Source organism: Mustela putorius, unplaced genomic scaffold (genome assembly GCF_011764305.1).
Source record: "Mustela putorius furo isolate JIRA1106 unplaced genomic scaffold, ASM1176430v1.1 tig00003962_pilon_pilon_pilon, whole genome shotgun sequence".
NCBI lineage: Eukaryota > Metazoa > Chordata > Mammalia > Carnivora > Mustelidae > Mustela > Mustela putorius.
The window spans coordinates 22,755,607-22,780,691 of record NW_025422106.1 but is presented as its reverse complement, the minus strand read 5'-3'; the positions used below and the strand labels follow the sequence as shown (position 1 = coordinate 22,780,691).

The 25,085-nt window shown below is 53.3% G+C and overlaps 1 protein-coding gene and 1 long non-coding RNA gene across 8 annotated transcripts in view; one reads left to right on the top strand and one right to left on the bottom strand.

The window, feature by feature from the left end:
• ABR (ABR activator of RhoGEF and GTPase) overlaps positions 1-25,085 on the bottom strand; it is a 176,705-nt gene that overhangs the window by 45,253 nt on the left and 106,367 nt on the right. For 5 of the 6 annotated variants that reach the window (XM_004746902.3, XM_004746901.3, XM_013053499.2 and 2 more), the window contains 7 exons: positions 20,238-20,423; positions 14,326-14,433; positions 11,588-11,648; positions 6,726-6,778; positions 5,979-6,119; positions 3,906-4,027; positions 2,350-2,515 (listed from right to left, as the gene is read on the bottom strand). In XM_004746902.3, the coding sequence (XP_004746959.2) occupies positions 2,350-2,515; positions 3,906-4,027; positions 5,979-6,119; positions 6,726-6,778; positions 11,588-11,648; positions 14,326-14,433; positions 20,238-20,423 (837 nt within the window). Of the gene's footprint in view, positions 1-2,349; positions 2,516-3,905; positions 4,028-5,978; positions 6,120-6,725; positions 6,779-11,104; positions 11,555-11,587; positions 11,649-14,325; positions 14,434-20,237; positions 20,424-25,085 lie in introns of those variants that run through there. The other variant, XM_045069949.1, reaches the window with a different exon arrangement.
• Positions 17,416-24,141, top strand: LOC123389153. 2 transcript variants are annotated; one of them, XR_006603688.1, is made up of 3 exons: positions 17,416-17,858; positions 19,873-19,987; positions 23,627-24,141. It is a non-coding gene; the product is annotated as an uncharacterized LOC123389153 (long non-coding RNA). The 2 variants fall into 2 exon arrangements; XR_006603689.1 differs by having other exon boundaries at positions 19,823-19,987.

Genomic DNA, 25,085 nt, shown 5'->3' with positions numbered 1-25,085 from the left:
CCTGTTAAGAGGAAAGAACCAGAAGCAATCTAAATATCTCCTACATCATTGCGCAGCCAAGCGATAGAATAGGCTACAGCTGTTAAAAAGATTCTGACAGATCTGGAGAGCTCTACAGAGCACCATTCAGGGAAAAGCTTAAGTGGCAAAAATGGCACACAGAGTCTCGTCTCATTAAAAAAAAAAAAAAAGACAAACCAGTATAAGCATAGAAGAGTCTAGAAGAATACACCTCAAACTGTTAACAGTGGGGGGTGGGTGATAATCTGTTACAGCCTGTAGGCTTCAGTATTCTATTTCTTGTGATAACAAGCCAGCGTTAGGTTGGTGATGAGAACAAAAAGAAGTTTTAAGAAAGTATTATTGAAAGAATCAATCATGCTTCTTCTGTGACTCAGAGAACAACAATGCGCCTCCCCGGTGACTCTCCTCACATTATGTCACATGCTGAGGTCACTCACCGGCAAGACACGGACTCCGTGAGGTGTCTGGCACACCCCTGCAGCGAGCGGCTAGTGGAGCTCAGGAAGTGTGGGTCTGACTGAGCAGAAGAGGCCATGTCTGTGCACCCGGGGCGGGAGGGAGGGGACAAAGTCCACCAGCAACCAGCTGGGAGAAACAGGCAGGGAAGATGCCCTGGGGTGGGGCTGGGGGCCAGTGCCAGGTGGGGAGACAGGCTCCACTGAGGCAGTGGGGGAAGGAGAGGGAGGTCAAGGCCAGTCAGGAAGAGGACACCTCTGCCCCTCTCTGGGCTGATGTGCTCCCAAGAAGACCCTCAGTCCTTGGTCAACCCATACCCCAGACATCCCTGGGGTCATTACTATGGTCTTCCTCTCCTTCAAAGAGGTCTGTCTAAACTGAAAGGGTTTTTTTTTTTTTTTTTTTTTAAGATTTTATTTAATTATTTGACAGAGAGAGAAAGATCACAAGTAGACAGAGAAGCAGGCAGAGAGGGAGAAGCAGGCTCCCCACTGAGAGCCCGATATGGGGCCTGATCCCAGGACCCTGAGACCATGACCTGAGCCAAAGGCAGAGGCCTAACCCAACTGAGCCACTCAGGCGCCCTTAAGCTGAAAGCCTTCTTAGAAGCCATCTAAGCACAGATTCCTCAACAACTGTTTACAAAGCACCTACTATGTGCTGAATCCTAGAGACATAGAACTGGAGAAAACAGCACTGTTGCTAGAGTTTAAATTCATATGGGGAAAAGAGAAGGTGGCCTGTGCAATTACAATTCAGGACCAATAATGCAAAATAAAGAGGCAGACCCCAGGACCTTTCCAGACACAGTGGGTACACAGCAGGGAAGGCTTCTGGCGAGGTGTGGCCTAAACTGAACTGACAGGTGGCAAAGGGAAAACAGGCCAACAAACCAAGCCTCTCCCCGCCCTTTATGACATGCATGGGGAAGCCTCCTGAGGTAAAGAGGACTTTCCTCTAGCGACTGTTTTCAAATATATGAATTTAAGGCTATACATTTTCCTCTAAAGAGTGCTTTGGCCATACCTGTGGGTTTTGATATGTGTACTCTCATTTTCATGCAGTTCTAAATAGTCTGCAGTTTCCATTAGGATTTCCTCTTTACCTTGCAAGTTTTAATTTTCTAGGCATATACTTTAAGTATATTCTAGTTGTTCATTTCTGATTTCGTTACAGTGTGGATGGACTGTGAATATAACCAGCATGCTATCAAATTTTTTTAGAGCCACCCGGCTGGCTCAGTCAGCAAAGCATGTGACTCTTGATCTCAGGGTTGTGAGTTTAAGCCCCATGTTTGGTAGAGCTTACTTTAAAAATAAATTACCAAAAACATGTTTTTTAAATTTCCGATTTCCTTTGTGGCTTTAATACATGACAGATGTGTATAAATGTTGGGTATGGGCACAGGCTTCTGTGCATTTTCAGATCAAGCAGGAACATGTTAACTGTGTCATTCAAAGCCGCTCTCCCCTTACTTATTTGCCTACTTGATCTATCAGTTTCTGAGAGGCTCTTCAAGCTCCTTCTCTTACACCCATCCTTCTTTTCCTCAAGAAGGCCTTCTCTTGCTTTCCTTTTCTATGGTACTTGACATACAGTAGGAAGCTCCCCATCACTAGCCCCACTAAATTCTGAGCACTGACTTTTTGGCCCTCCTTCCATCTGCTCTGTGCTAATGTGCCACCACCACAGTCTTTCCTTGAGTTGGTACTTGAGGCATCTTACTCGAGCATCCCGTCTCCCTTATCAGACTCTCAAGCCTTACAACCTCCCCTCCTTCTGCCACCCTGCCATACCCAGTCCAAAGGGCCCGGAGGAAAAGGGCCTCCCCTCCCTACTCTCTCAGTTCAGATACCAGGCCCTGCTCACCTCCTTCTGGATTTCACTCTTGAGGGCAGAGATCTTCATTTTCATGTCCTCCAGCTCATGGTCTGGGAAGGGATGCACCTGGGGGCTGGCCTCAGACTCTTCGGGGGATGGAAACACTAGGTCGGCCAGGGGGATGTACCATTTGCAGTCATATTGCTGGTGCTTCCTGCAAACAAGTCGGAGAGAGACGTGAGCGAGCGGGAACTTGGCTCTTCAAGCCTCAACTGCTAGGACCAGAAAAACACCCGAGAGGGATTTGCTAAGAACCTGTCTCTGGCAAGAATGATCCGTGTCCTTGAGGAGTCTGATCAAGAAACCCCCATGTGGAGAAATGACAGGGGGCTCTGGTCAGGCAGCAGCTCTGGACCTTGGCCTTGTCAATCTTCAGGCCCGATTGGACTGATGTTTTTAAACATCCCAAACCTCTAATGCTTTTCTAATCCCCATCCCACGCTCTTCCCTCCCCCTGGCCTATCTATACTTAGCTCATAGTCATTGCCCGTTGGGCTGGAGATGGAATACACATGTTATTTTTAACGCCATCCCTGATCGATAGAGGTCACATGGGGGTAGCAAGTGAAAGATTATAAAGCCACGTCCACGTCCAATGGGAAGTAGTGTCGTGGTTCATTAGTAATGTGTGTCACGGGCAAAGGACTAAAGGCACAGGTGTGTTTGCTCATTATGACTGCCACCTGTGCTCTAGAATGATCTCATCTAGTTCCAGGAAGTCACCCTCTTTACTGAAGCTCATACTAAACTCTCCTTCCCTCACCTCCCCCAGGACGTGTGTTTGACCCCTCACTCTGGGCCCCTAGTGCTGAGGTGAGCTTAAGGCTTGTCTCCCCCGGGAGGCAGTGTCTAAGACACGGAGGTGGAAAGCAGCTCTCTGATCTGACTAAGGCTCAGATCCCATCTTCTCTACCTCTAGTCATGCAACCTTGAGCAACGGATATAACTTTTCTAAGTCTTTTCCCTCCTTTGTGAGAGTTCTGGGGAAGACTGGAAATAATATAGTCAAAGCATTTGTCATGGCACCTGGAATGGCATAAGCACTCAGTAATGACAGCAGACTTAATGAATATTCACGGGATCATAGTTAGCAAAAATGTAGAGATGTCTAATAAAAGGAGAGTGCTTAAGTAAATTATGGCATATCCACTTGTAACATCATGCAGGCAAGTAAAAGGGTGATTATGAAGATTAGGCAGAGACTGGGAAAATGCTTATGACGTGAAATGGAAAAAGCAGAGACCAAAATTGGGCATTCACTCTGATTACAAGTACATGAAAAAACACAAGACGTTTAAAAAAACTGGAAGGAAATATAGCAGCAGGAGACCGATGCTTATGTTCGGGTGGGTGATGGGTTTTTCTCCTGTAATTTGGTTATATTATCTTTATAATTAAAAACACAATTTATTTTTAGAAAAAGAATATGTAGTAAAATGAAATTAATTAATCGATTTTTTTAAAGGAGAAAATAAATCCCGGGGCTGGGAGGGCTCCTCAGGGGGCAGAGTCTAGCTCCTTCCTACCCCGCCCCCTGGACTCACCCTGCGGATGTCTTCTTGAGCTTGGCACACAGTAGGACATCTGTAAAGAGGAAGACGTGCCGCAGCTTCCGGGAGCTCTCCGACACTTCCACCAGGAAGCCGTCCTTCACCAGTTGCCGCGTCTGAGGGAGATGGCACACCCACCCCCACCTGCTCAGGGGGCAGTCAGCCCAGGGCCCAGCCAGCACTGGGGGCACCATCCTGCTGGGAGGGGTTGTGGGGAGGGGACACGGCACCTGGTGTTTAAGGTCACACAGACCTGGGCCTTCTGGTTTAACACAGGGCAAGTTCCCTCTCTGAGTCTCAGTCTTACCATCTGTGAAATGGGCATAATGATGGTTGCCCTGTACCGCTGAATTCATCAAGATGGTCTATGTTAAAGGGCCCAACGGCAGGCACATAATATGTGATCAATAAATGGTAGATTTTTTTTAGGAAATGGTAGATTTATAGGTGCCTGGGTGGCTCAGTCTGTTAGGCGTCTGCCTTCGACTCAGGTCATGATCCCAGGGTCCTGGGATCAAGCCCCACATCGGGCTCCTGGCTCAACAAGGAGCTTGCTTCTCCCTCTCCCCACTGTCCATGCTCTCCCTCTCTCTCTACCCCCCAAATAAATAAAGAAAATTCTTTTTTTTTTTTTTTTAAATGGCAGCTTTACACTTTCCTGCAGCAGTCATCAGCTCTCACCTGGATATACCCTAGTCCAGAATGACCTGGCTCCTCCACAGTGGGGCATGAACACCCCCACCCCCGCCAGCACTGGGGCATCTCCCCCTTCTCCAATCCTGCCTAAGAACTTGGTCTTGTTTCAGTTCAACCTTATAGGCCTTCTCAGTCTGTTTTGGCTGCCTCTGAGTGGATTCTACAGCTGCCCTCAGGTGCATGGGAGACCCAGGCTACCTTTGGTGGGGCTGGAGCACTCCTGGAGGACCCTGCAGCCATCTCTAACCTGGGCTCTGGATGGGTAAGAGCCCAGTTTCTGCACTGACACCCGCACATCCCATGGGTTTCTCAGGGGCTGTTGCGATCCATGCCAACCCTTCCCATGTGTATTATAGACCCTGTGACCTACGTATGCTATAATATGCAGGTGAGCACGGTCAAGTCTCCAGTGAACATGATCTGAAACGGACAGTGCTCTGAACCCTTCGGAGATCTTTCAGATAACCTCGAGTCAGACAAACCGATGACACTCCAGGGCTTGCCAACCAGGGCTGGGAGTCGCACACAGGACAGCTCTCTGTGCCCCATCAATCATGCTCCACACCCCCATCCCTATTACTTCTCTCCCCAGGAGACACTGGAGCCTCATACATGTAATAAAGGAGCATAAACCCGGCCAGTCTTCACTTCTAAAGGTCCCGAATGACCTCTCCTGGACAGGAAGCCCTGTATAAGGCCAGGCTGCTGACCCACTCGAGTAACTGTCCCAGCAATTCTTCAAATCGCTTTCCCCTCTCAGGGGTACCCCTGCCCACCAACAAGGGCCTCCAAGGAACTGGAGCTGCTGTACCACATCTGCACCTGGGATATTCCAGCAACCTGGCAGCCTTAGCCACCTCCCGTTCCAGCCTTTCTTACTGCTGGGCTCACTGCCGAGCTCCTGCCCCACCTGCTCATGCAGGTTGAGAAGCCGCAGCTCAGAGCTCCTGCTCTCAGATTCCCCGGCTCCCTCAGTCTGAGCCATTATCTTCCAGGGACCCTGAGGGCCTCATACTGCCCACGGTAGGGGGTTTCCATTCAATAATGCCATAGCCACAGCCCCTGGACTGGGGGACAGTGCATGAGGCTTGCAGACAGATAACCCCCGGCTAGAGAATCTGGCTCCAGTAAGTATAGCCAAGAGACCTTGTACCAGATATGCAGAGACTCTCTAGGCCTCAGTGAATTATATGACGATTAATGGGACATTTAACATAAAGCTCCTAGGACCTAAAGACCTTTTCTTGGCGGGGCATGGGACATGAAGGTTGGAGAGGTGCCAAAGACAGGGCAGGACAGCAGGGATGGGTGATGTGGCTTGCTGTGCCCTTCTTAGCCTGGGCGAGAGGCAGGGCTGGGTCCTGAGCTCACCTCCCCCTTAGGAGTGGTGACCGCAGTCCGCCGGGGGTCAATGTCCTCATTGATGCTGGACAGGAAGTTCTGGGAGATGCGGAGGGCATCCTGGAGCAGCGGGTAATCTGGATGGTCCACAGGCGTGTGCTTCAGCAGGTCCTGGGAAGAGGCAGGGTGGTGAGTTGGAGGCAGCCGTTCTGGGGCTCAGTGAGAAGACAGTGGGGACTCAATCTTCACCAGAGGAATTCCAAGGCAGGGCCCTAAGGGACCCATGCTCTGATTTGGTCATGCCTGTGAAATCTGAACTCAAAATGAGGGGCCAAGAGGCAGGGTAAGGGCAGTGGTGCCCCTTTATTACCATCAAGTCATTACTCCTCCCCCTGGTGGAAGAAGCAGGGGGAGGGGTCTTATCTCCCCAAGCAGCTGGGAGAGACACCCCTCTACATATCCCCACAGCTGCTCCAAGCACCCTGGAGACCATGAGGCGAGGGGTGGGGGAGCAGGAAGCGCCTTCCCCCACGGCAGCATGAGCCAAACGTCGAGCTTTGCAGCCAAGCTATATCGAGGCTCTGGGGTCCCCCTGGCACGGTTACCGAGACCTGGGAGGCGCGGTCAGAGCTCAGGGCCCAGGGCTCCTCTGCCCAGCTCCCCAAGGGGGCGGTTCTCACGGACTCCAGTGCCCGCCTCCCCCCCCCCCCCGCCGGGTTCCATCTCCTAGTGAACTCCTAACCCCGCTCTGTAGGCCACTCAGGGGCTGACACTTACATGGAGGACCAGGGTGCTCCTGGTGACACGGTCAATGGGCTTGTAGAGCAGAGCTGTTGGCCAAGGCAGGGAGAAGGACACAGAACAGATAAGACACAGGGAGTAGCCTGACTCCTCAGAGATGATCCTTATCCCTTCACCCGCCTCACAGCCCCACCACCGGGATGCCCAGGTGCAGGCAGCCCCAGCTCTGTTCTTCCCCAGGGTGGGTCGGACGGCACCCGCACGCAGCCATGCGGCGCTGGCAGCCCAGGTCCCACCCCACCCCCGCCCGTCTCATCGCATCTCCTGCCAGACATGACTTCTCGAAGGGCCATCCCAAAGGCCTCTCCTTGTCTGACCAGACTTAGAGAGGGCAAAGATGCTCCTCTGTACCCTCAACCCCATCTCATACAGCCACAGCTAGCCTCACCCCACGGCGCTCCGGCACCCCAGCATGCAGCAAGGAGGCTCCCGCACACCCAATCATCCTTGTACTCCTCTGACGCCTGAGGCCTGGCGTCACCAGCTGGGAACCGCCGGCTTCGTTCTGACTCATCTCCACGAGGAGACCCCCCTCCATGCCGTCAAACTCCCCGACAAAACAGGACAGGCTGAGGGCCAGGAAGGCAGGCCAGCTCTTCACGCAAAGCCTCTGCTCTCAAGCAAGTGGCAGCTGGGGGAGCGAAGATTTCCCGAAGGAATTCAGGTGGGGCCTCTGGGAAGGAATTCAGGTGGGGCCTCTGGGAGCGCTGACGGGGCTGGGAAAATGCAGACTCAGTGGCAGTGGGGGGAGAGGGGGTCTATTCCCCACCCCCTCCAGGCCAGCAAGTGAAAATGGCTGAGATCCAGCAGGGACAGGTGGAGGCAGCAGCTGGCTGACCACACTTTCAAACCGAGCTTTCTGCAAGCAGCTGTGCCCTGCCGCTCCCAAACAGACGTGGCTCAGCCTTAGTCCCACACCTGGATGCCTCTGTCCGTGGCGTCACGACCTCTGTCCTCCTGCCACAGGGGCAGAAAGAGGCAGGATGCTGGCTGTGACAGTCCCAGAGCCAATACGCAGGGCCTAACCAAGAGTCCCCAAGCCAAAGAGTCCCCTGAAGCCCTAGATATAAATAGTCCATGCATTGCTAAGCGGACACTTTGGGGAACAATCTGCGGGCCGTGGAGAAGATAGTTTCAGTGGTATGCCTTGAGCCTTATCTGCGGCTCTGCTTGGCTACCCTTTAGAATCACTGGGGGAGCTCTTAAAAGAAACAGCTGCCTGTCTCCCTCTCTCCTTCTCACTGATGAAACCCCAATCTCTGCTGGGTGGAACCTGGGAATCAGCATTTTTAAAAAGCTCCTTTGCAGACTGATAGGTAGCCATGGTTGAAAACTATTGCCTTGTGCCAACACACATCCCATGACTTATCTGTAGCCCCTTCTTGGCAATTGCGAGAGATCCTCCCCACAGTCTCTGGGAGCTAAAACGAACAGGACCAGGCGTGGGGTATCCTGGGTCAGTGAGGGTAGAGCCCAGGTACCAGCCGAGGGCTGGGGGGACAGTGTACTGACAATTATTTAAGTACCCACCTGTGGCTTAGCTCATCTTCAGGGGGAAATCACACCAGAGAACCCCAAAGACCCAGGAGAAAGTGCAAGTTTAGCAGACACCTGCCAGGGTGGGCCCCAGAGTTCCAGCTTGGGGAAAGCTGATACCGCAATGTCAGCTCTCTCTGTCCCTCTCTCAAGTCCCAGGAGGAAGAGGTTTCTGACTAAGCTCAGAGGTCTGCACAAATGGTGGGTCGGGTTTCAGAAGGGTTATTTATATGCCTGCAGTCACCTAGAGTCTACCTGACTGGGGATGTGGAATGAGTGCCCCGGTTGGGAGAGAACAGCTAGGAGGAAAGGTGGGGAGAAGAGATGGTAGGGAGAGGGCCCTGGGGCCACAGGCAGATATGGAGGGAAGAAGGGGAGGAAGAACCACCCCAATGTTCTGTCTGAGCTCCCTTCGGCCCCGGGGCACCGCCTTCCCCTGACAATGCAAGGTAAAGAGCCCACCCTTTCCTTTTCATCTCTTCCACAGCTCTGGCAGGCCGGGCTGCTTCCTGCCGTGGCTTCCCCTTCCCTCCCTTCTTCTCACCATGCCAATCCTGTCCCAGAGATAGACACCATTCACCAAACTGCAACGCCTATATCCCCACCTCCTCCAGGAAGCCCTCCCTGACCAGTGCTTTTGCAAACAACACCTTCAGTGCCTAAAAGACCACTGACGTGAGCAAGCTGGCCTCTCTGCAGCTTGCTGGGTACTTATTCTGTGTTCAGTGGTGCTTTCTTATATGCACTATTTCCTCTGATTAAAAAGAGAAGCAATTATCACTAGCCCCATTTTACAGATGAGGAAGCCTCTCGAAGGCACAGAGAAGTTATGTAACTTGCTCCCAATAACAAAGCTGCAAATGGTGGCTGGGTTTTGAATGTAGGTCTACCCATGCTCCTAACTTCAAGCATGGGAGATTAGCATCTGCAAAAGCTCAGCAACCTTTGGGAGGATCCTGGGAAAGATTCACCAGGAAAGAGTAGGTAAGCTGGTCTCTTTTGTCTGGATCACACATGACTTCCTTTTGCATCCCATCCCCAGCACCAGGCTCAGAGACCTGCAGAGTGGGTGCTCAGCAAAGAACCATTAAGCCAGAGTGAGCCCGAAGGGCAGAATCCCCCCCGGGGTTCCCCAGTAGCAGCATCCCTTCTCAGCATCAAGGGGCTGAGAAGATTCTAAACATTGTGGTTGGTAAGAGCTTCTTCTTCTCTCCTCTGACCCCACTGTGAAACTGACTTCAAAGACAGTATCTCAGGGACCAAAGAAAACCTGAACTCCAGTCCCAGGTCTGTTTCACTACGACTAAACCTCCTTTTGGGAAGGGAAGAGGAAGCCAAGGGCCAACCCCATGTCTTTTTTAAGGAGGCAGAGTTGAGGCCTGACCCAATCCCAGCCCAGACCAAAAAGAGCATTTCTCCTCTGATTTTTGAACAGGCCAATTTCAAGTCCATCTATCCTCTTGACCTTGGCTTGTCAGAATTCGAGCTGACGGGTGGCGGCACAGGGCAGCTTCTGGCCAGTAACTAGAGTTCCCACAGCTGTCCTGCTAGGGCAGCTGGAGAGGGGCTGCTTCAGGGGTTCCTCCATCAAGAGCGATCCTCGACATGGGACAGTCTGCACAGGTGAGCAGACAACAGCCCCCCCAGGGCCGTGGCCTCTGAGAAAGAGCCGGGGAAACCTCATCATTTCTCCTCCAGCAAACTGCCACCCCCCTCCGTTCAGCCTTTGCCAAGGAGCTCCAGGTTACCACGGAGATGTGAAGGCAAAGTGACTGAGAGGGTGCAGACAAAACGGCTGGTGGGAGGGAAGGTGGTCCTAAAATCAACCGCTTGCCACTCCAAAACACGGGGTGGGGGGGCAGGGCAGAGGGCCACTGGAGGCAACTGTTGACCCTCCCCCTCCTGCCAAAGGCACTTCTGGCCTCAGAGGGCAGCATCCGCTTCCAGACCCCTCCTTCCCTAGGCCTGCTTCCGCCCCCGCTGAGCAAGAGCCTGGACCTGTCGCAGGACCCCCCTGCTGAGGGACCCCCAGGGTCCCTTCCAGGGACAGGTGGGTGTGTGACCTTCACAAAGCAGTGGCCTGCCACGCCCCCCTCTCCCACCAGCATGCACCAGGTGCCGGCACCTTAGCTTGGGGGCCTCCCGTGGCTACAAACAAGCCCAGGGGAGCAGCCCAGGTCCCTCCTGCTCTCCCAACTGTGGCCACGTTCTCCCACTGCCACCATGGTTCTGAGCAGAGAAGATCTCGAAGGCAGCCCGTGCACTCGGGAGCACACACAATACCCTGGCGGCTCAAGCTCCTCTCCTGTCTCCGGGAACAAAGAAACTCCCAACTTGTCTCTCAGGCGGGGGCTGGTGCCCTCCTGGGCCCAGGCAACGCTGCCCAGACCAGATGCCATGGTCCAACTGGCCCCTACTGACCCCCCTCCAGCCTCAGGGCTGCCACACCTGCAGACACAGCCTTGTCACTTTCTCTCCTTAACAGCATCATCAGGAAGTTGCCCATTGCCTCCTGGGCCATTTCCCCAACACCAATCCCCACGGAGCCTGGGGGGTGGGGTGGTGCCTGGACACTCCTAGCCTGGTCCTTCCATTTCCAAGCCACCCTGCCCCTGGTTGCCCCAGACTTCAGCTCCAGCCTGCAAGCTGACTAGAATGGGGCAAACACAGAGCCGGTCACTTGTACCCGCCTCCTTTCTCACCCTCCCCGCCCTCCCTACCCCACCCCCACCTTGCCGGCCACATGTCAACCCACTCCAGCCAGCCCCCTGAGGTGGGAAGCTACACCACCTCCCCTGAGGGGGGGGCGCCTGGGTTACCATAGGTGCAGTTACAGCAGAAGCGAATGATGAGGAGGATTTCCATGGCAGCCTCCGTCCCAGCGGCAGGAGCTTGCGGCCATCGCTCGGTGGCTCCCATCAGCAGCCTGGCCACTCAGCCACCTTGCCGGCTGCTGCTGCACAGCCTGAATCAAGCAGCCGCTTCAGAGTGCTCCTCTAGCAAGGGGGAGGGGCGGGGAAAGGAGGGGAGGGGAGGCGCGCGTGGAGAGGCAGGAGGGGGGAGGGGAGGAAGGGAGCGAGCTGCCTGCTGGCATCCTAAGGAGGAGCACGTTTGTAGCTGGCCGGCTGCCTAGGGACAGAAGCTGGATTCCTCGCATTTGTGCAACACACACACACACACACACACACACACACTCTCTCTCTCTCTCTCATTCCCATGCACATGCTCACACAAGCAGGGCACCGTAGTCCACAGAGCAGACAAAGAACGGTAACTATTATCCAGCCCGCTCCCCAGAGTACCTTCCATAGTGACTGACGTGTGGCTGTCCTTGGAGTCCTTGGGACCTTTCACTTTGAGTTCCTGCCAAACAGAGGGGAGGAATCACTACATGGCCTGCCCCCTGAACCTCCCCTTCCCTCATAGCAGCCAGAGCAGGAAGAAGCAGTGCTCTGGAAGCCAGGGTACAAACAGGAGGACAAAGACCAGAGCCCAGGTCTCCCCCTGACTCACGGACTCCAGACTCCCTGTGCCGCACCCATGGTCTCCTGGCGAGTGTGGAGTACGGAGGAAGCTGGATATACGCAGGAAGGAGGGGGCTGTGGGTATCAGAGAGGTGTGGAGCTCAGGTGCTCCTAGGACACACCCCCTAACACCCCACCCCGGGTGACTCAGGGCCTTCTGGAGAGGCAGCAAGAGCTGGATCCCCCAGCAGCAGCCATGAGTTAGGGTTTCCGTCCACCATCAGCCTGGGGTACATGGGATTTGAGAGGACAAAAGGCGGGTGTACCCTTAGGGCGTGGGCAGCCCTGAAGATAAGGAGCCAGGGGTCCTGCGCACCCAGAACAGAGACTGAGCTCCACAGGGCAGTCCCATTTAGATCCTACCCGGATAGAGAGGGGTTCATCCAGCCCCCAACCCCACCTGCCACCTCCCACCCACGGGTGGGGAGGAAACTGCAAGCAAGGAAGAGGCCACACCCCTCCTGGCCCCCAAGCCAAGTGCCGGGGAGAGAGACTTGGGATTGCTTATCTGATCCTATTTTCTCAGCCGTTGGAGAGAGAGGTTGCAGCTCTGCCCCTTGGCGACAGACCACTAGGGCCCGCCACTAGAGCTGTAACGCAATCCCCATGGCAGGCAGGGCTGAGTGTGTCGAGGGGGGCCTCCAGGTGGGGTGTCAGCAGGGAAGCCAGGGTGAGCGAAGGCCAAGGTCAGGGACCCAGGGGATGGTGCCTCCTCTGCTCTGCCTGGAAGGGGGGACACACCCAGGCAGCAGGAGCCTCACATTTCCTACTCCTGCCTCAAGCTGTTTCTCCACAGAGAAAACCCCTAAGGACTGAGCCTGGGGATTGGGGTGGGGAGAAGGGGGGGTTACTCAGCTCCCCAAGGCTGTCTCTGGCGGGTGACTGGATTCCCAGCTTTAGGAAACTAGTCCCTGTGCCCCCCTCCAGCGTAGCCCAGAGGTATGAAATCGCTCCTGCTGCAGAGGAGAAGGGCCCTAATTGCAGTAATTAAGTGGAAGTGCCAGTAGGAAGCGACAGCGTCAGCTCGTGAGTCAGGGTGAGAAGCCACCTGGCAGCAGGCCACGGGGCCTGCTCTGCCGCCAGGGCCGGAGTCTGGGAGAGGGATTCGGGAGGAGTGCGGGGGGTCTCCGCTGACCAGTGAACAGGCAGTCAGCCTAGCCTAAAAGGTGGTTCGCCACTCTCTGGACCAGACATGACCCTGGGACACACATCGGGCGGTTACAGTTTGTTCCCAGGGAGGGCTGGGAGCCATGAGGGGAAGCACCATTTCTCCTGCCTTATGACCCCAAGCAGAGGGACTTCCCCACCCAGCTCTGTTCTCCCAGGCAGAGGGTGACTGACTGCACTCCATGGCCGGGGCTGGAAAAAGAAACTGAGCTTAGTTCCCTGTTTCCATCCCCGATAGATGTGTTTCATAGGCAAGCCCAATGTGCCTACAGATAGATCCAAGGCCACATTTTTCCAACCTGGCTTTTACTAGTAATCGAGTTGACATTTTCATCTCCAGCTATCCAACTTGTGTGCTGCCTCTCAGCGGATTCCAAATTGGAGTAGAACCCGTCACCCCAGGAGTCTCACCAACACTATCCTGCATCTCCCCGACTTTTCTAGCATCAGAGCGGAGATGGGAAAGCAAAGGGTCCGTAGAGGCTTGTAAGGCAGAATTTCCAAAACTGCAGAAGGAGCTCCCTCCCCTTCCCTGGACCCAGAGGTTCTCTTGACCCAAGCTTGGAGCTGGGGCTGTGACAGCAAGGGCAGCAGCTTCGGGGGGGTCTCATGGAGATCCTTTCAACACAAGAGGGAGGCTGGGCTGTGCTCCCAGAGGAGGTCAGAGCTCCTCCTTGCTGCTTCCTGGAGAAGCAATGGCAGCCAATGCCACAGCTTTGCCCAGCAGAGGAGCATGGAAGGAAGGCTCCCGGCAACAGCAGGGAGAGGCAGGCTTCCAGCCAAAGTGTACGGCTGCTTCTCCTCACAAATGGCCCTGGTCCTCTCTCTGTCGTGCAGTTGCAAAAGATCTTAAGAGACAAGCTTGTCCAGAACTCTTCCAATCTTTCTAATCATAAAAATAACCTGGGGAAGCTTCAAAAATACAGACTCCTGGGTCCCACCCCAAACTCTCTGAATTAAAGCTCCAGGGAAGGTATCTGGAGATCCGCATTTTAAACAGTGCCCCTGATGGTTCTTATCGAGCAAACCAGGGAGGAGCTGAAGAACCCAGACCCCTCACTGGACAGAAGAGGAAATAAGGCCAGGAGAAGGGAAGGGACTTGCTCAAGGTCACCACAGCGTGTGACAATACTGCCTTTTTTTTTTCTTTTTCGTCTCCTCTGTTCTGATACAGAATAACCTAAACAGAATAACAAAATCAAACACATCGTTATTCTTATATTACGAGGGAAAATGTCAAGTGCGAGAAAGCAACTGGCAGTCTAAGTGTTCCCCTCAGAGGTACCATTTCCCTAATGGGCAACAGGCCCAGAGGCCGGAAGGCAGGGGCTGTGCGGGAAGCTGCCCACCTCAGAGATCTTCTGGAACTGGTTGTTGGACTGGCTGCACTTCTCAGCTGTCTCCAGAGCGACTTTATAGTTATCCACAAATGCTTTGTACACACCGAGCTGGCTGGCCTGCAGGGAGAAGAGGAGAGAGAGAGGAGGGCAGAGGGATGGGAGGGAGGATTAATGAATGGATGGCAGCGTAAGCAGGGCACCTGGAGCTCCCGTGGCACTCAGAACCTCTAACTTTGCTCCAAGGGGCTACACGTGGAACAGAGGTGAAAGACGGATGAACATACTATAGTATCCCTTTGAACTTGACAGTTTCCATGGAAACCAGCTCAGCCAATAAGATTAACAAGAGGGTACAGGGGATGGGGGGGAGCAGGGCAGGGCCTTTGTTGGCACGCAAGAAATTCAACAGCATTTGGCTTTATTTAGCATCATAAAGGACGCCCGGGGTTTGAAGCCCCTAATGCCTCACCCGTCTTTCATAGCCTGGAATTAACTGGAGCCAGGAAGGCACAGTGTGGCCTGCCCAGTACCCCACTCCCCAGGCAGAGTGTAAGGCACAGCGTTTAAAGGTGCAGTCCCAGCAGGGTAAGGGCAGCTGGCTGGCTCAGTCAGTGGAGCATGGTACTCTTGATCTCGGATTGTGGGTTCGAGCCCCAGATTGGGTGTAGAGATTACTTAAAAGAAGAGATGCAGTCCCCATTTCCCTTGGCCTCCCTCAGTCCCTGTCCCCACATCCTCAGCCTCTTAAGGAGCCAGAGACCCTACCAGCCTCAGGACACATTTGCATGTCGCTCTGAACCTAACAGGAAGCTTCCCACTACTTACAATCACACAGAACCTCAGCTCTGAGAGGCAGAACGGATGCCATCATCCCTTTCTGCAAAAGGGGAAACCGAGGCTCATTAACTTAATTCCTCAAATATTTATGGAAAGTCTTCCTGTGCTTTGCATATATGCATTTCCCCTTGAGAGAGGAAAGGGTAGAAATGTGAGTTACAAGCACGGTGAGGTACTATGTCATCCCCAACAATCTGCCCCAAATTTTAAAGTCTAATCATATCAAAGGTTGGCAAGAATGAGGGGGAAATTAGAGCTTTTACAGACTGCTTATGGGGGCGTCAGGCCTGTTATTTGGACAGTAATTTGTCAATAACTGATAAAGCTAAAAATATGCACAGCTCAGCCTACTTCTTAGCAAACCCACTTCTACATACAAACCCCAGAGTCTGGGGTCCGGTTCGGGAGTCAGTCACTACTCGTGGCAGGTGAGCACCTGACAAGTGGCTAGGCCAAACTGAGATGTGCTGTGTGTGTGTGTGCGCGCGCATTTTTTTAGAAAGGGAGATGGGGCAGAGGGAGAGGAAAAAAGACAGAATCTTCAGCGGCTCCACACCCAGCTCAGAGCTGGACACGGGGCTCAATCTCACAACCTGATCAGATCACGACCTGAGCTGAAATCGAAAGTCGGATGTTTAACCCACTGAGTCACCCAGGCACCCCAAGATGTGCTCTAAGTATGAAATACACATTGGATTTCAAGGACTTAGTATGTAAAAGAGAATGTAAATGATCTCATTAAATAATGATTACATTATAAAATGACAACATTTTGGATCTGTTGGCTAAATACATATTTTTTAACAATAAAATACATTCTTAAAATTAATTTCCTGCACCTATTTCTACTTTTTTTTTTTTAAGATTTTATTTATTTATTTGACAGACAGAGATCACAAGTAGGCAGAGAGGCAGGCAGAGAGAGAGGAGGAAGCAGGCTCCCCGCCAAGCAGAGAGCCCGATGCAGGCCTCGATCCCAGGACCCTGGGATCATGACCTGACCCGAAGGCAGAGGCTTTAACCCACTGAGCCACCCAGGTGCCCCTGTTTCTACTTTTAAGTAAGGGCTACTAGGAAATTTAAAATTACATACGTGGCTCGCATTATAGTTCTAGTGGAGGCACTGCTCTAGTGAAACCTGTCCCTGTATGTCCCCAAGGAGATGTGAGCAAGGGGATTCACTGTTCCACTCTCCCTCCTGTAGAGAGACTGGGAACAGATGCTCACAAATGCGGTAGTTCATATCCACGCTGCAGTTACAATGATGGAACAAGATCTATGGGCAGTAACACCAACAAGCTCCCAAATGATCGTATTGCAAAATACATGAAATATGTATGTTGAAAAAGTACATGTAATGCCATAAAAAGATACAGATACATAATAAAAATACAAACTGTAGCCCAGAAGGCAACACACCAAATTCATTCCAGTAGCTGCTTCTGTGTTGAGCAGAAGGGCGAGGGGAAGGGAGAGAGACTTCATCTACAATGCTTTGTTTCCTTGATTAAAAAGTCTATCTTCAGAGCTTAACATCCGTCAGTTCTGGGGGAATGAGTCCACATTTGTTTGCTACATGTATTCTCTAGAATTTCTGGTTTAATTATTTTGCAGTCAAGTAGCAACGGAGGTTCAGCTGCCACGGGGCTTCCTCAGGGGGATGCTGAGGTGCTGGGGAAAGCAGGCTGCCCGGGAGGCCCACCCTGGACCACTCTGCTTTCTGCAGAACTCTCGTGTTCCTCCAGATCCCGAAGATCTGGGGCAGGTGGAAAGCCAGGCAGGTTGGGGGCCGGGAAAGCCAGAGGGGAAAATGAGAACGGGGGTGCTTGCAAAGAAACCAAGGCCAGAGCTGTGCAGGTCTCAGCCTCAGATGGGCCAGACTTTTGAAAGACGACAAATCTGGCGGAAGTGCAGGAAGGGATGAATTTAATTCCTTTTCCAGGGGGAGTACCGGCCCACCGGTGTCCCAGGCTACGCGGGAGGTGCTAGACAGTTGCTTCCTAAACCAAAGTAAAAATCATTGCTTTTCTTTTTCTGGGAATGTGCTCTCCTTGTCCCCCCTTCCCACAAGAATGATGAGGGCTGGCTGCCCAGGTCAGAACGCTATCCTCCCACCCCACAGCCTAAGGGAGTAGCAGGAGCTGAGTTGGAGCTGGAGCCACCCGGGCAGAAGACCGGCACATGGGGGTCAGGGCTCGTCCCAGGCACTGCCATCTTCACGGTGTACCCTCGTCTGCAGAGCCTAAGGCCCGGCCTGCCAGGGCCATTAACTGGGATGTGGAGGTTGCTTGGAAACAGCAGCCTGGCACTGGGGTGATCTCATAAAACAAATAGCAGAGATGCTAATTCCCTTCTCTCAGTAATGGAGACCAGCTGAAAATAAACCACCTCCAGATGCCTGGGCTGCCCAGCTCCTCCCCGGCCCTCCCAGGCCTGCAGCCCCAGGGGCCACAGAGAGCCCTTCATGCTGCTGGGGGAGGGGAGGGGGATAGCAAATTCACCACCCGGCGCCTGTGGAGCTGAATGGGGGACACTGGTGACAGCAGGGTCCGAGTGACAGAGATACAAGTGGGACAGCATTTCCGCTATGTGCTGCCTAGGTCCCCCCGCCCTCCTCTCGTTTGTTCTCTGATGAGGCCAAGGAGAGGCTGTCCCCCAAGCCAATCCGCTCAGGCTCCTGGGATCCGGCCGGGAGTGATGACTGGGTACGTACCATCCCTGAACTGGAGCAGGCACTCTGGGGCTGCCGGAACCGGGAGTGTGGGGTTCCCCGGCAATACCACCTTCCGGGGTGCCTCTCGCTAAGAATAGCGAGGACGACGGCGGTGGTGACAGCAGTGATGGTAGTAACAGTAATGCTAATGGCTGACTATTGAGTATTTACTAATTTACTATGTTCTGGGCCCTGTTCCAAGCCCTTCTCAGGTATTAACTCACGTAGTCCTCACAACAATTCGGTGAGGTAAGTACTATTATTATCCTCTTTTTCACAGATGAGGAAGCTGAGTCAGAGAGGTTGTGCCCAAAGTCATAGGCTTAACCTGTAGCAGAGTTGGGATTCAAAGTCGGCTGTGGCTGGGGGCACCTAGATGGTGCAGTCAGTTAAACCCCTGACTCTTGCTCTTGGCTCAGGTCATGATCTCAGGGTTGCGAGTTCAAGCCCCACTTGGAGCTCCGCATCGGGCTCCGCACTCAGCACAGTCTACTTGGGAGGCTCTTTCCCTCACCCTCAGCCCCTCCCCTCTTCCACATATGCACACTTTCTCTTTCTCTCAAATAAATAAGTAACTCTTGAAAAACTCTTGAAAAAACCAAAACAAAGGCAGCTGTGGCTCTAGAGGCTATGTTTGTCCCTCCAAAGCTGCTGGCCTCTTGGGACACAGACCTTAGGCCCTGTGATGTACGTCCCCCTCGATGCCCTTCCAAGTTCTCCCTAGTCACAGTCGTCAAGGTCATGGTGCACTCATTCATTTACTCACTCACCATGTATTGAGTACTAGGCTAGTTCTGGGGTCTAATGATAAAGAAAATGCAGCCTATTCTCTGAGAGCTTATGGTTTTAGGAGGTTCCCATGTTCACTGAGGGGATAAACAAAGGGGCTACATTGGAAGTTTGGGGGAAGGTTTCGCCAAGGATGTCACTTCTAAGTTGAAAGCAGTTGGGGAAGGACATTTCAGGCAGCTGGAGCTAAAAAAAAGAGAGAGAGGTCAAGAGTGTCTGCTGCACGGACTGAGAATAGAAAGTTCAGTGTCAGTCGGGGGAGGGAGTGCACAAGGACAGGGGAAGCAACAGCCAGAGTCCAGGGATGGCCAGCATGCAAAGGGTCTCATACACCACTCCTCAGAGCCTGGCATTTATTCAAAGGCAAGGGGAAGCCACTGAAGGGATTTAAGTTGGGGAGAAGCAAGGTCAGGAGTTCAGGTAACTCTGCTACTGCTAAGCAGAGGTGGGGAGGCTGGCAGGAAGGGGGGCCTGGAGGCAGGAGCCACTCCTGAGGGGAGGAGGGGGCCCCAGAGGGGGCAGGGAAAGGCAGGCCCAGCAGTGAGCATCCTCCAGAAGTGGGGATGGGGAAGGGAGTGGGGCAGGAGAGTACCAAGGACTAGTCCAAGGGAGTCATGGATGGATGGATGGGGGATGGGGGATGGGATGGTGGCAACACCCACTGACACTGGGGCAAGAAGAAGAGCAAAGAACTTTCGAGACATAAGTCCAGTTCTGAACATACTGTGCGCTTGAGGCCCTAGAAGAATCCTTCTAAAAAGCAAGAGTTTTCTCCAGTGTAAGGAGAGTACAGGCCTGTCCATTCAACCAGTCCCACCACTGCAGGGGAGGTAAAGGAGAGGCACTGCTCCCTGCCCACCTCCATTCACACCCAGACAACGAAGACCACGGACTGGCAGTCTCCTTGCTGCCTCCTGGGTGGGCGGAGTTACGGGCAGGGAAAGGTCAGAAAAGAGTGGGGATGGGGGCGCTGTAGGTCTGACCTCGGGGTCCTCCAGGGGACACAGCCAGAGACCATCTCAGAGCTAGGGGAGAAGGTGTCACAGAAACCTTGGGAACTGGAAGACCTCTGAAAGCCTTTCCCAACACTATGACTGCATGTTAATTCTACCTTGTCTCTCCCCTGCAATGGTGGGTGGGCTGAGTTCTTGATGCTTTTTGCTCCAGGGTCCCCAGGAGGGAATCATTCACAGACCGATCTGACCGCTTCATTTCAGAGGCAGCACCGCGGTGAGGCAAATGCCCAGTGTTTCAAGGGAGCAGTCCCTGCCTGCCCACTGGCACTGTCAGCCTCTCTGTCCGCTGAGGGACAGGCAACCTAAAGCCCAGCAGGTGAGCCTTCATTCCAGCCCTGAAGCCCCTCACATCCCTAGAAGCACTTTCAGGCTTTACAGTGGGAGGCGTGGAGTCGGGACACTAAGCCCAGGGCCCCACAGAGCAGAGGTCCAGGCTTTCCCCTGGGACTCAGAAGTGACCCAGGCCTTTAAGGAGATCAAGAAGGCTGGGGATTCCTGGACACCTCCCAACACTAGCAGCTCCACTGAGGCACCAGATAAGTGCTGTCCGTCCACAGGAGACTTACCAGCTTCTGGAAGAGGTGGCCCATGGTGACCTGGCTGTCCCACTGCTGCACCTTGGGGCAGAGGTTGTCATAGAACTCCTTGTGGATCTCGTAGATGTCCTGGATCTTGTAGAAGATGGTCTCGATCTGTTGGATGGTGAGCACAGGCTGGGAGGTGGTGGCTGTGGCCTTCAGGGGTTTCATGGGCTGTGAATGAGGAGGGAGAAAGAGAGAAGGTAAGAACCGATGAACCAGATAGGCAGAAGCTTCAGGGCACAGACACGTACTTCTCGTGGCTAGAGTTGGGCCTTGACAAGGCCACGGAGGGCACATGGCCATGTCCTATCTCCTGTACCCATGGCAGACATTGCAAGTTGACCATGGCAAACATCGTGAGTCAATCACAATGCTCTTTCTCACCGAGCCTGGTCACAGTCCCAGACTCTCTCCATGCTGAGGTTGACAGGTGAGATGAAACTTATCCGTCAACTGAGCTTATCTCCACCAAGATGCTCCAAGGCCTTCAGGTGGGGTGGATACAGGGACAAACAGTAAACCCTTGAAGTGTGGTTTGCATTGAGTAGCTGCTATTATAGGCTCCAATAAGCCATGCCCTACTACAAGGAGGGGAACCCTGACAGCCAGGGCCTGGCCCAGAGGACCCCCCCCCCCAACCACTGGCCCATGTGTTAATGCCAGGACACATTTCCCCCACACCCTTGTCGCCCAAGGGGTCCCTGGCCCCCAGCCTGTACTGGGTTCGCTTACTGGTTTCACAGGATCCATACCTTTCTTTCACAGTGGCCTCATGCGCTGAGTTACAAGCTCCCTTGTCACCTTCCATCAGTGGAAGGGAGGGTTGACTGGGAACTCAAGCCCTGAGCCATTTCCTTCCAACAATCAGAACATGATTCTAGGATTTGGGGGTAGAGTCTCAAACAGACTCAAGACCAACCTCAGCTGCACTGACAGTTCAAGTTCCCATCCCTTAGAGAGTGAGCAGACAGCACAGACGCCACCATCCTACCTCTGTACCCATGGCAGACATTGCAAGTTGACCAAGGCAGACACTGCTGGTCGACCATGGCAGACATCACGAGTCAATCACAAATGCTCTTTCTCACTGAGCCTGGTCACAGTCCCAGACTATTTCTCCATGCTGAGATTGACAGGTGAGATGAAACTTATCTGTCAACTGAGCTTATCTACACCAAGATGCTCCAGGGCCTTCAGGGTGGATGCAGGGACAAACAGTAACTCAGGACACTCCCTAACACTGGTGGGGAGCTGTAGTTGTTGCCTTCATGCCCAACAGGGGTACGGTAGGAGAATAGGACCTGGGTACAATTTCTTCAGTGTGATTTTTCTTCATTTTCTGAACCACCTACAATGAGTAAATATTAATTTTTTAAAAAAGATTTTATTTGAGACATAGAGAGCGAGCAAATGAGAGAGAGAGAGTACAAGCTGGAGGAGGGGCAGAGGGAGAGGGAGAAGCAGGCCCCCTGCTGAGTGGAGAACCTGATGCGGGGCTCGATCCCAGGACCCTGAGATCATGACCTGAGCCAAAGGCAGATGTTTCACCTACTGAGCCACCCAGGTACCCGAGTAAATATTAATTTTTATCATCAGGGGATTAAAAAGCTATTAAAATTCACAGCTGAAGAAAAACAAAAAAAAAAACCCTGATATCAAAAGATAAGGAACTCTTCCTTGCTTGGCCTTCCCTTAGCCCCAAAGCCTGCAAAGATGCCTAGACTGCACTCCAGAGGCCCTCCAGGAGACAGTACGGGAGAAAGTACGGGAGGGGCAGACACATTTACGCAGAAGACAAAAGCCTGAGTCAGACTTAATGTTCTTCATCTAGTGGAAAGGCTGTGTGGAAAGAGCCCTTTGACTTAGTCTGAGTCACTCTGGAAACCTAGGAACAGCCAGAAGTCATGGGGACAGGTCCCCATCACCTCATAGGACTGGTTAGTGAGCTTTCTAACCAGAGAAGCATTCCAGCCATTAATGGGTGACTAGAGGCTATACTGGCTGGAACAGTGACATTAAAAGAGACCGGAGTTATCACTGGCTTAGTCTGAGAGGACCATCAGAGCAGCCAAGCTCCAGCAATGCCTGTCCATAAGAGGAAGTCCCATCTTCCCAAATACCCAGATGAGGCTCTGACTTCCAGCATCCCTGTTCTCCCAGCTCTAAAAAGTCCAGAAGCGAGGAAAAAGGAAGGGAAAAGCAGAGCCCTCCTTCCGAGCTTCTTAGCACTGGGACCAATTAACCCTAACGCCCAGGCTTTGCAAGGGCAGTAGGATGGGGTTTTCCCTGGTGCAGGCCAGGAGGTGTGGGTTTGAGTCTCAGCTCTGTCACTTAGCATCCGGGCCTCTGCAGCCTCATTTGTAAAACTGGGGTAATATGACCTTCTCACGAACACTGATGGGAAGATCAAGAGCCATTATTTATAGAAAATATCCAGTAGGTGCTTGGTACCCAGGAGGCAGTCAATAATGTTAGCGGCTATTATCATCATCTGCCCCACGAATAATGTACCAAGTGCCTAATGTGAGGTCAGACCAGGTATTCAGTGACTCACCACACACATCCAATCCCTGCCCCGTGGAGCCCCCCATTCAATAGGGGAGACAGACAAAACACAAGGAAACCGTCATACACACTATTTCCACCTGGGCACAATGAAGGAAATAAGGGGACCTCCTGAGACAGGGTGGGGAAGGACAGCTTCTCCCAGAAGGGAACATTTACCCTGAAATGGGAAGCCTGGGGGCTCAGAGGACAGTATTCCTCAATGCCGGTTCCACGGTGGGCAGGGGCTTGATGAGAGAGAGGAGCTGGAGAAAGCCAGGGAGCCCGTGTGCAGTGGGCAAGGGGGAGGAGCGGGGCCTAAGGAGAGCTGGAGGACTGGGCAGGGGCCAGACCAGGCAGGGGCAAGAAATGCACTGCCTTTCCCTGAAGGGATTTAGGCAGGTGAGTGACGAAGAGCCAATTCTCTTTTCAGGAGATTATTTTTCTCACTCAAGATCCTTGCTCTGGAGAACATGTGGGTAAACCAGACCATGTAGTGGACAAAGCCAGACAGGGTATTACCCGTCTTGGACTGTAAATACCAACCAAGTGGTCCCAAGGTAGTGCTGATACAGCCCAGGGGGCTTCACAGAGGTGGTGACAGGAAAAGGGCCTCGAAGGTTGGGAAGATCTGAGCAGGTGGAGGGGTAGGGCGTGGGTAAGCAGGGAAACAGAAGAACCAGGAACCACAGAAAGGAAACACTGTTCTCCCAACCCCAGGTGGGCGGCCGCCCTCAGCTTCAGGGCTCCCAACATTCTGTGAAGGACACGGAGCTGTTCCTCAAGATTGCTGTCCTAGTTTATCCTTTTTTTTGTCCCCCCCGCCCCAGGATCCAGTGGAGAGACAAATCACCACAGAGTCCAAGAGCCTCTACTCCTTGCTCCTGCCTGGGTGCTGTCCCCACGCAGAGGGGGAAAAAAAGCACATAGGGCGGGAACAGCCCTGGGAAGACAAAGGGTCAGGACTTCTCAGAAGCTGCTGGGGAAGCACCCATCAGCCACCCCAGCAAAGACAAGACCCAAATGCTCTGCTTCCTCCTGAACTTCCCACTCTGTCTACAAAAAGGGAAGCAATGGGTGCTCACCAACAGCGGGTCACATGGATAGGGCCTATGCTCAGGACGTCAGAGGGTTCTCAGGACAAGGCTGGGGCCCTTTGGTCTTGGGCTTGACTTCACTGGGGTTGGCGGGGGGCAGGGAAAGTGCTGGGCGTGTGGGAGCCCCGGCTGGCCAGAGACCCTTGAAGGAAGTTACTTTTATCTGGTGAAGCCCTGAAACCAGGCCTCAGGTCCAGATGGCTAAAAGGCAAAAGCAACCCAACACTGAACTTGCGTCCAACACTGTTCTTCTCCCCAACGGCTAGCATGCTGCTCCCTCCTCCCAGAATCCTGCTGCAGAAAGCAGGGCTAGCCCCTGGCTCTCCATTTCGTCAGGGGAGAAACAGATTCTTAAAAGAGAGGATCACTGAGTGACCCGGGAGTCGGGTCTGGCTCTCCACTTTCCACAAAGTGCTTCTCAGGAAGCGGGGCCAGGTGGGTTCTGACTCAGAGCGGGTCTTCCCACAGCCGTCTGTCAGCTCTGTCCCCAGCAACCTGCCTTTCGAAACAGGGGCAAGAAATCAGCCCACTTCCTCCACCTCCTATCCCAGAAGGCCTGGAGGCTGCCAACGTATCATCTCAGTTAGTCCTCCTCCCGGAATCCAGGGAGGGAAGCATCATTAACCTATTTTAGAGAAAAGGAACCTGAGAACCCCAAATGCGAGGCTGAGGGAGGAGGGCCAGCGAGGCCCTGTGGTGGAAGCGCTGTAGCAATGGCCAGAGGCAGCCCCTGAGCTCACTTCCACATTCCCCACAGTGGCTGAGACGCAGAATGAAATGCATCTGGTTGTCTCCCTTCCTCCACCCCCCACTCCAGCCTGGGGCCACGGGCCCACTCCATTTGTAATCTGAGCCAACCGGGAACCGGGAACCAGAGGTTTCCAGATTACCAAACCTTGCCCCATCTGACAACCCAGGGGTCAGGAACAGAGGCTCCTGTGTGAGTCCCAACAGCGTCTGTGAGTGCACACAGCCTTGGGTACACACACCACACACGCCCAGCCATCTGCATATCAGGAAGTGTTAAGCTGAGAATAGTCTGACACAAACAGGGGAGGAGCAGAGCCAGAGGGGCTGGGTGATGAGTAGGAGATCTGGGAGTGGGCCACGGAGAGGAGAGATTTTCTTTCCCAGGGCCCCTGGGTCAAATCACCCCCTAAAGGAAAAAGGCTTTGAGGGGAAAGCTGTGAGG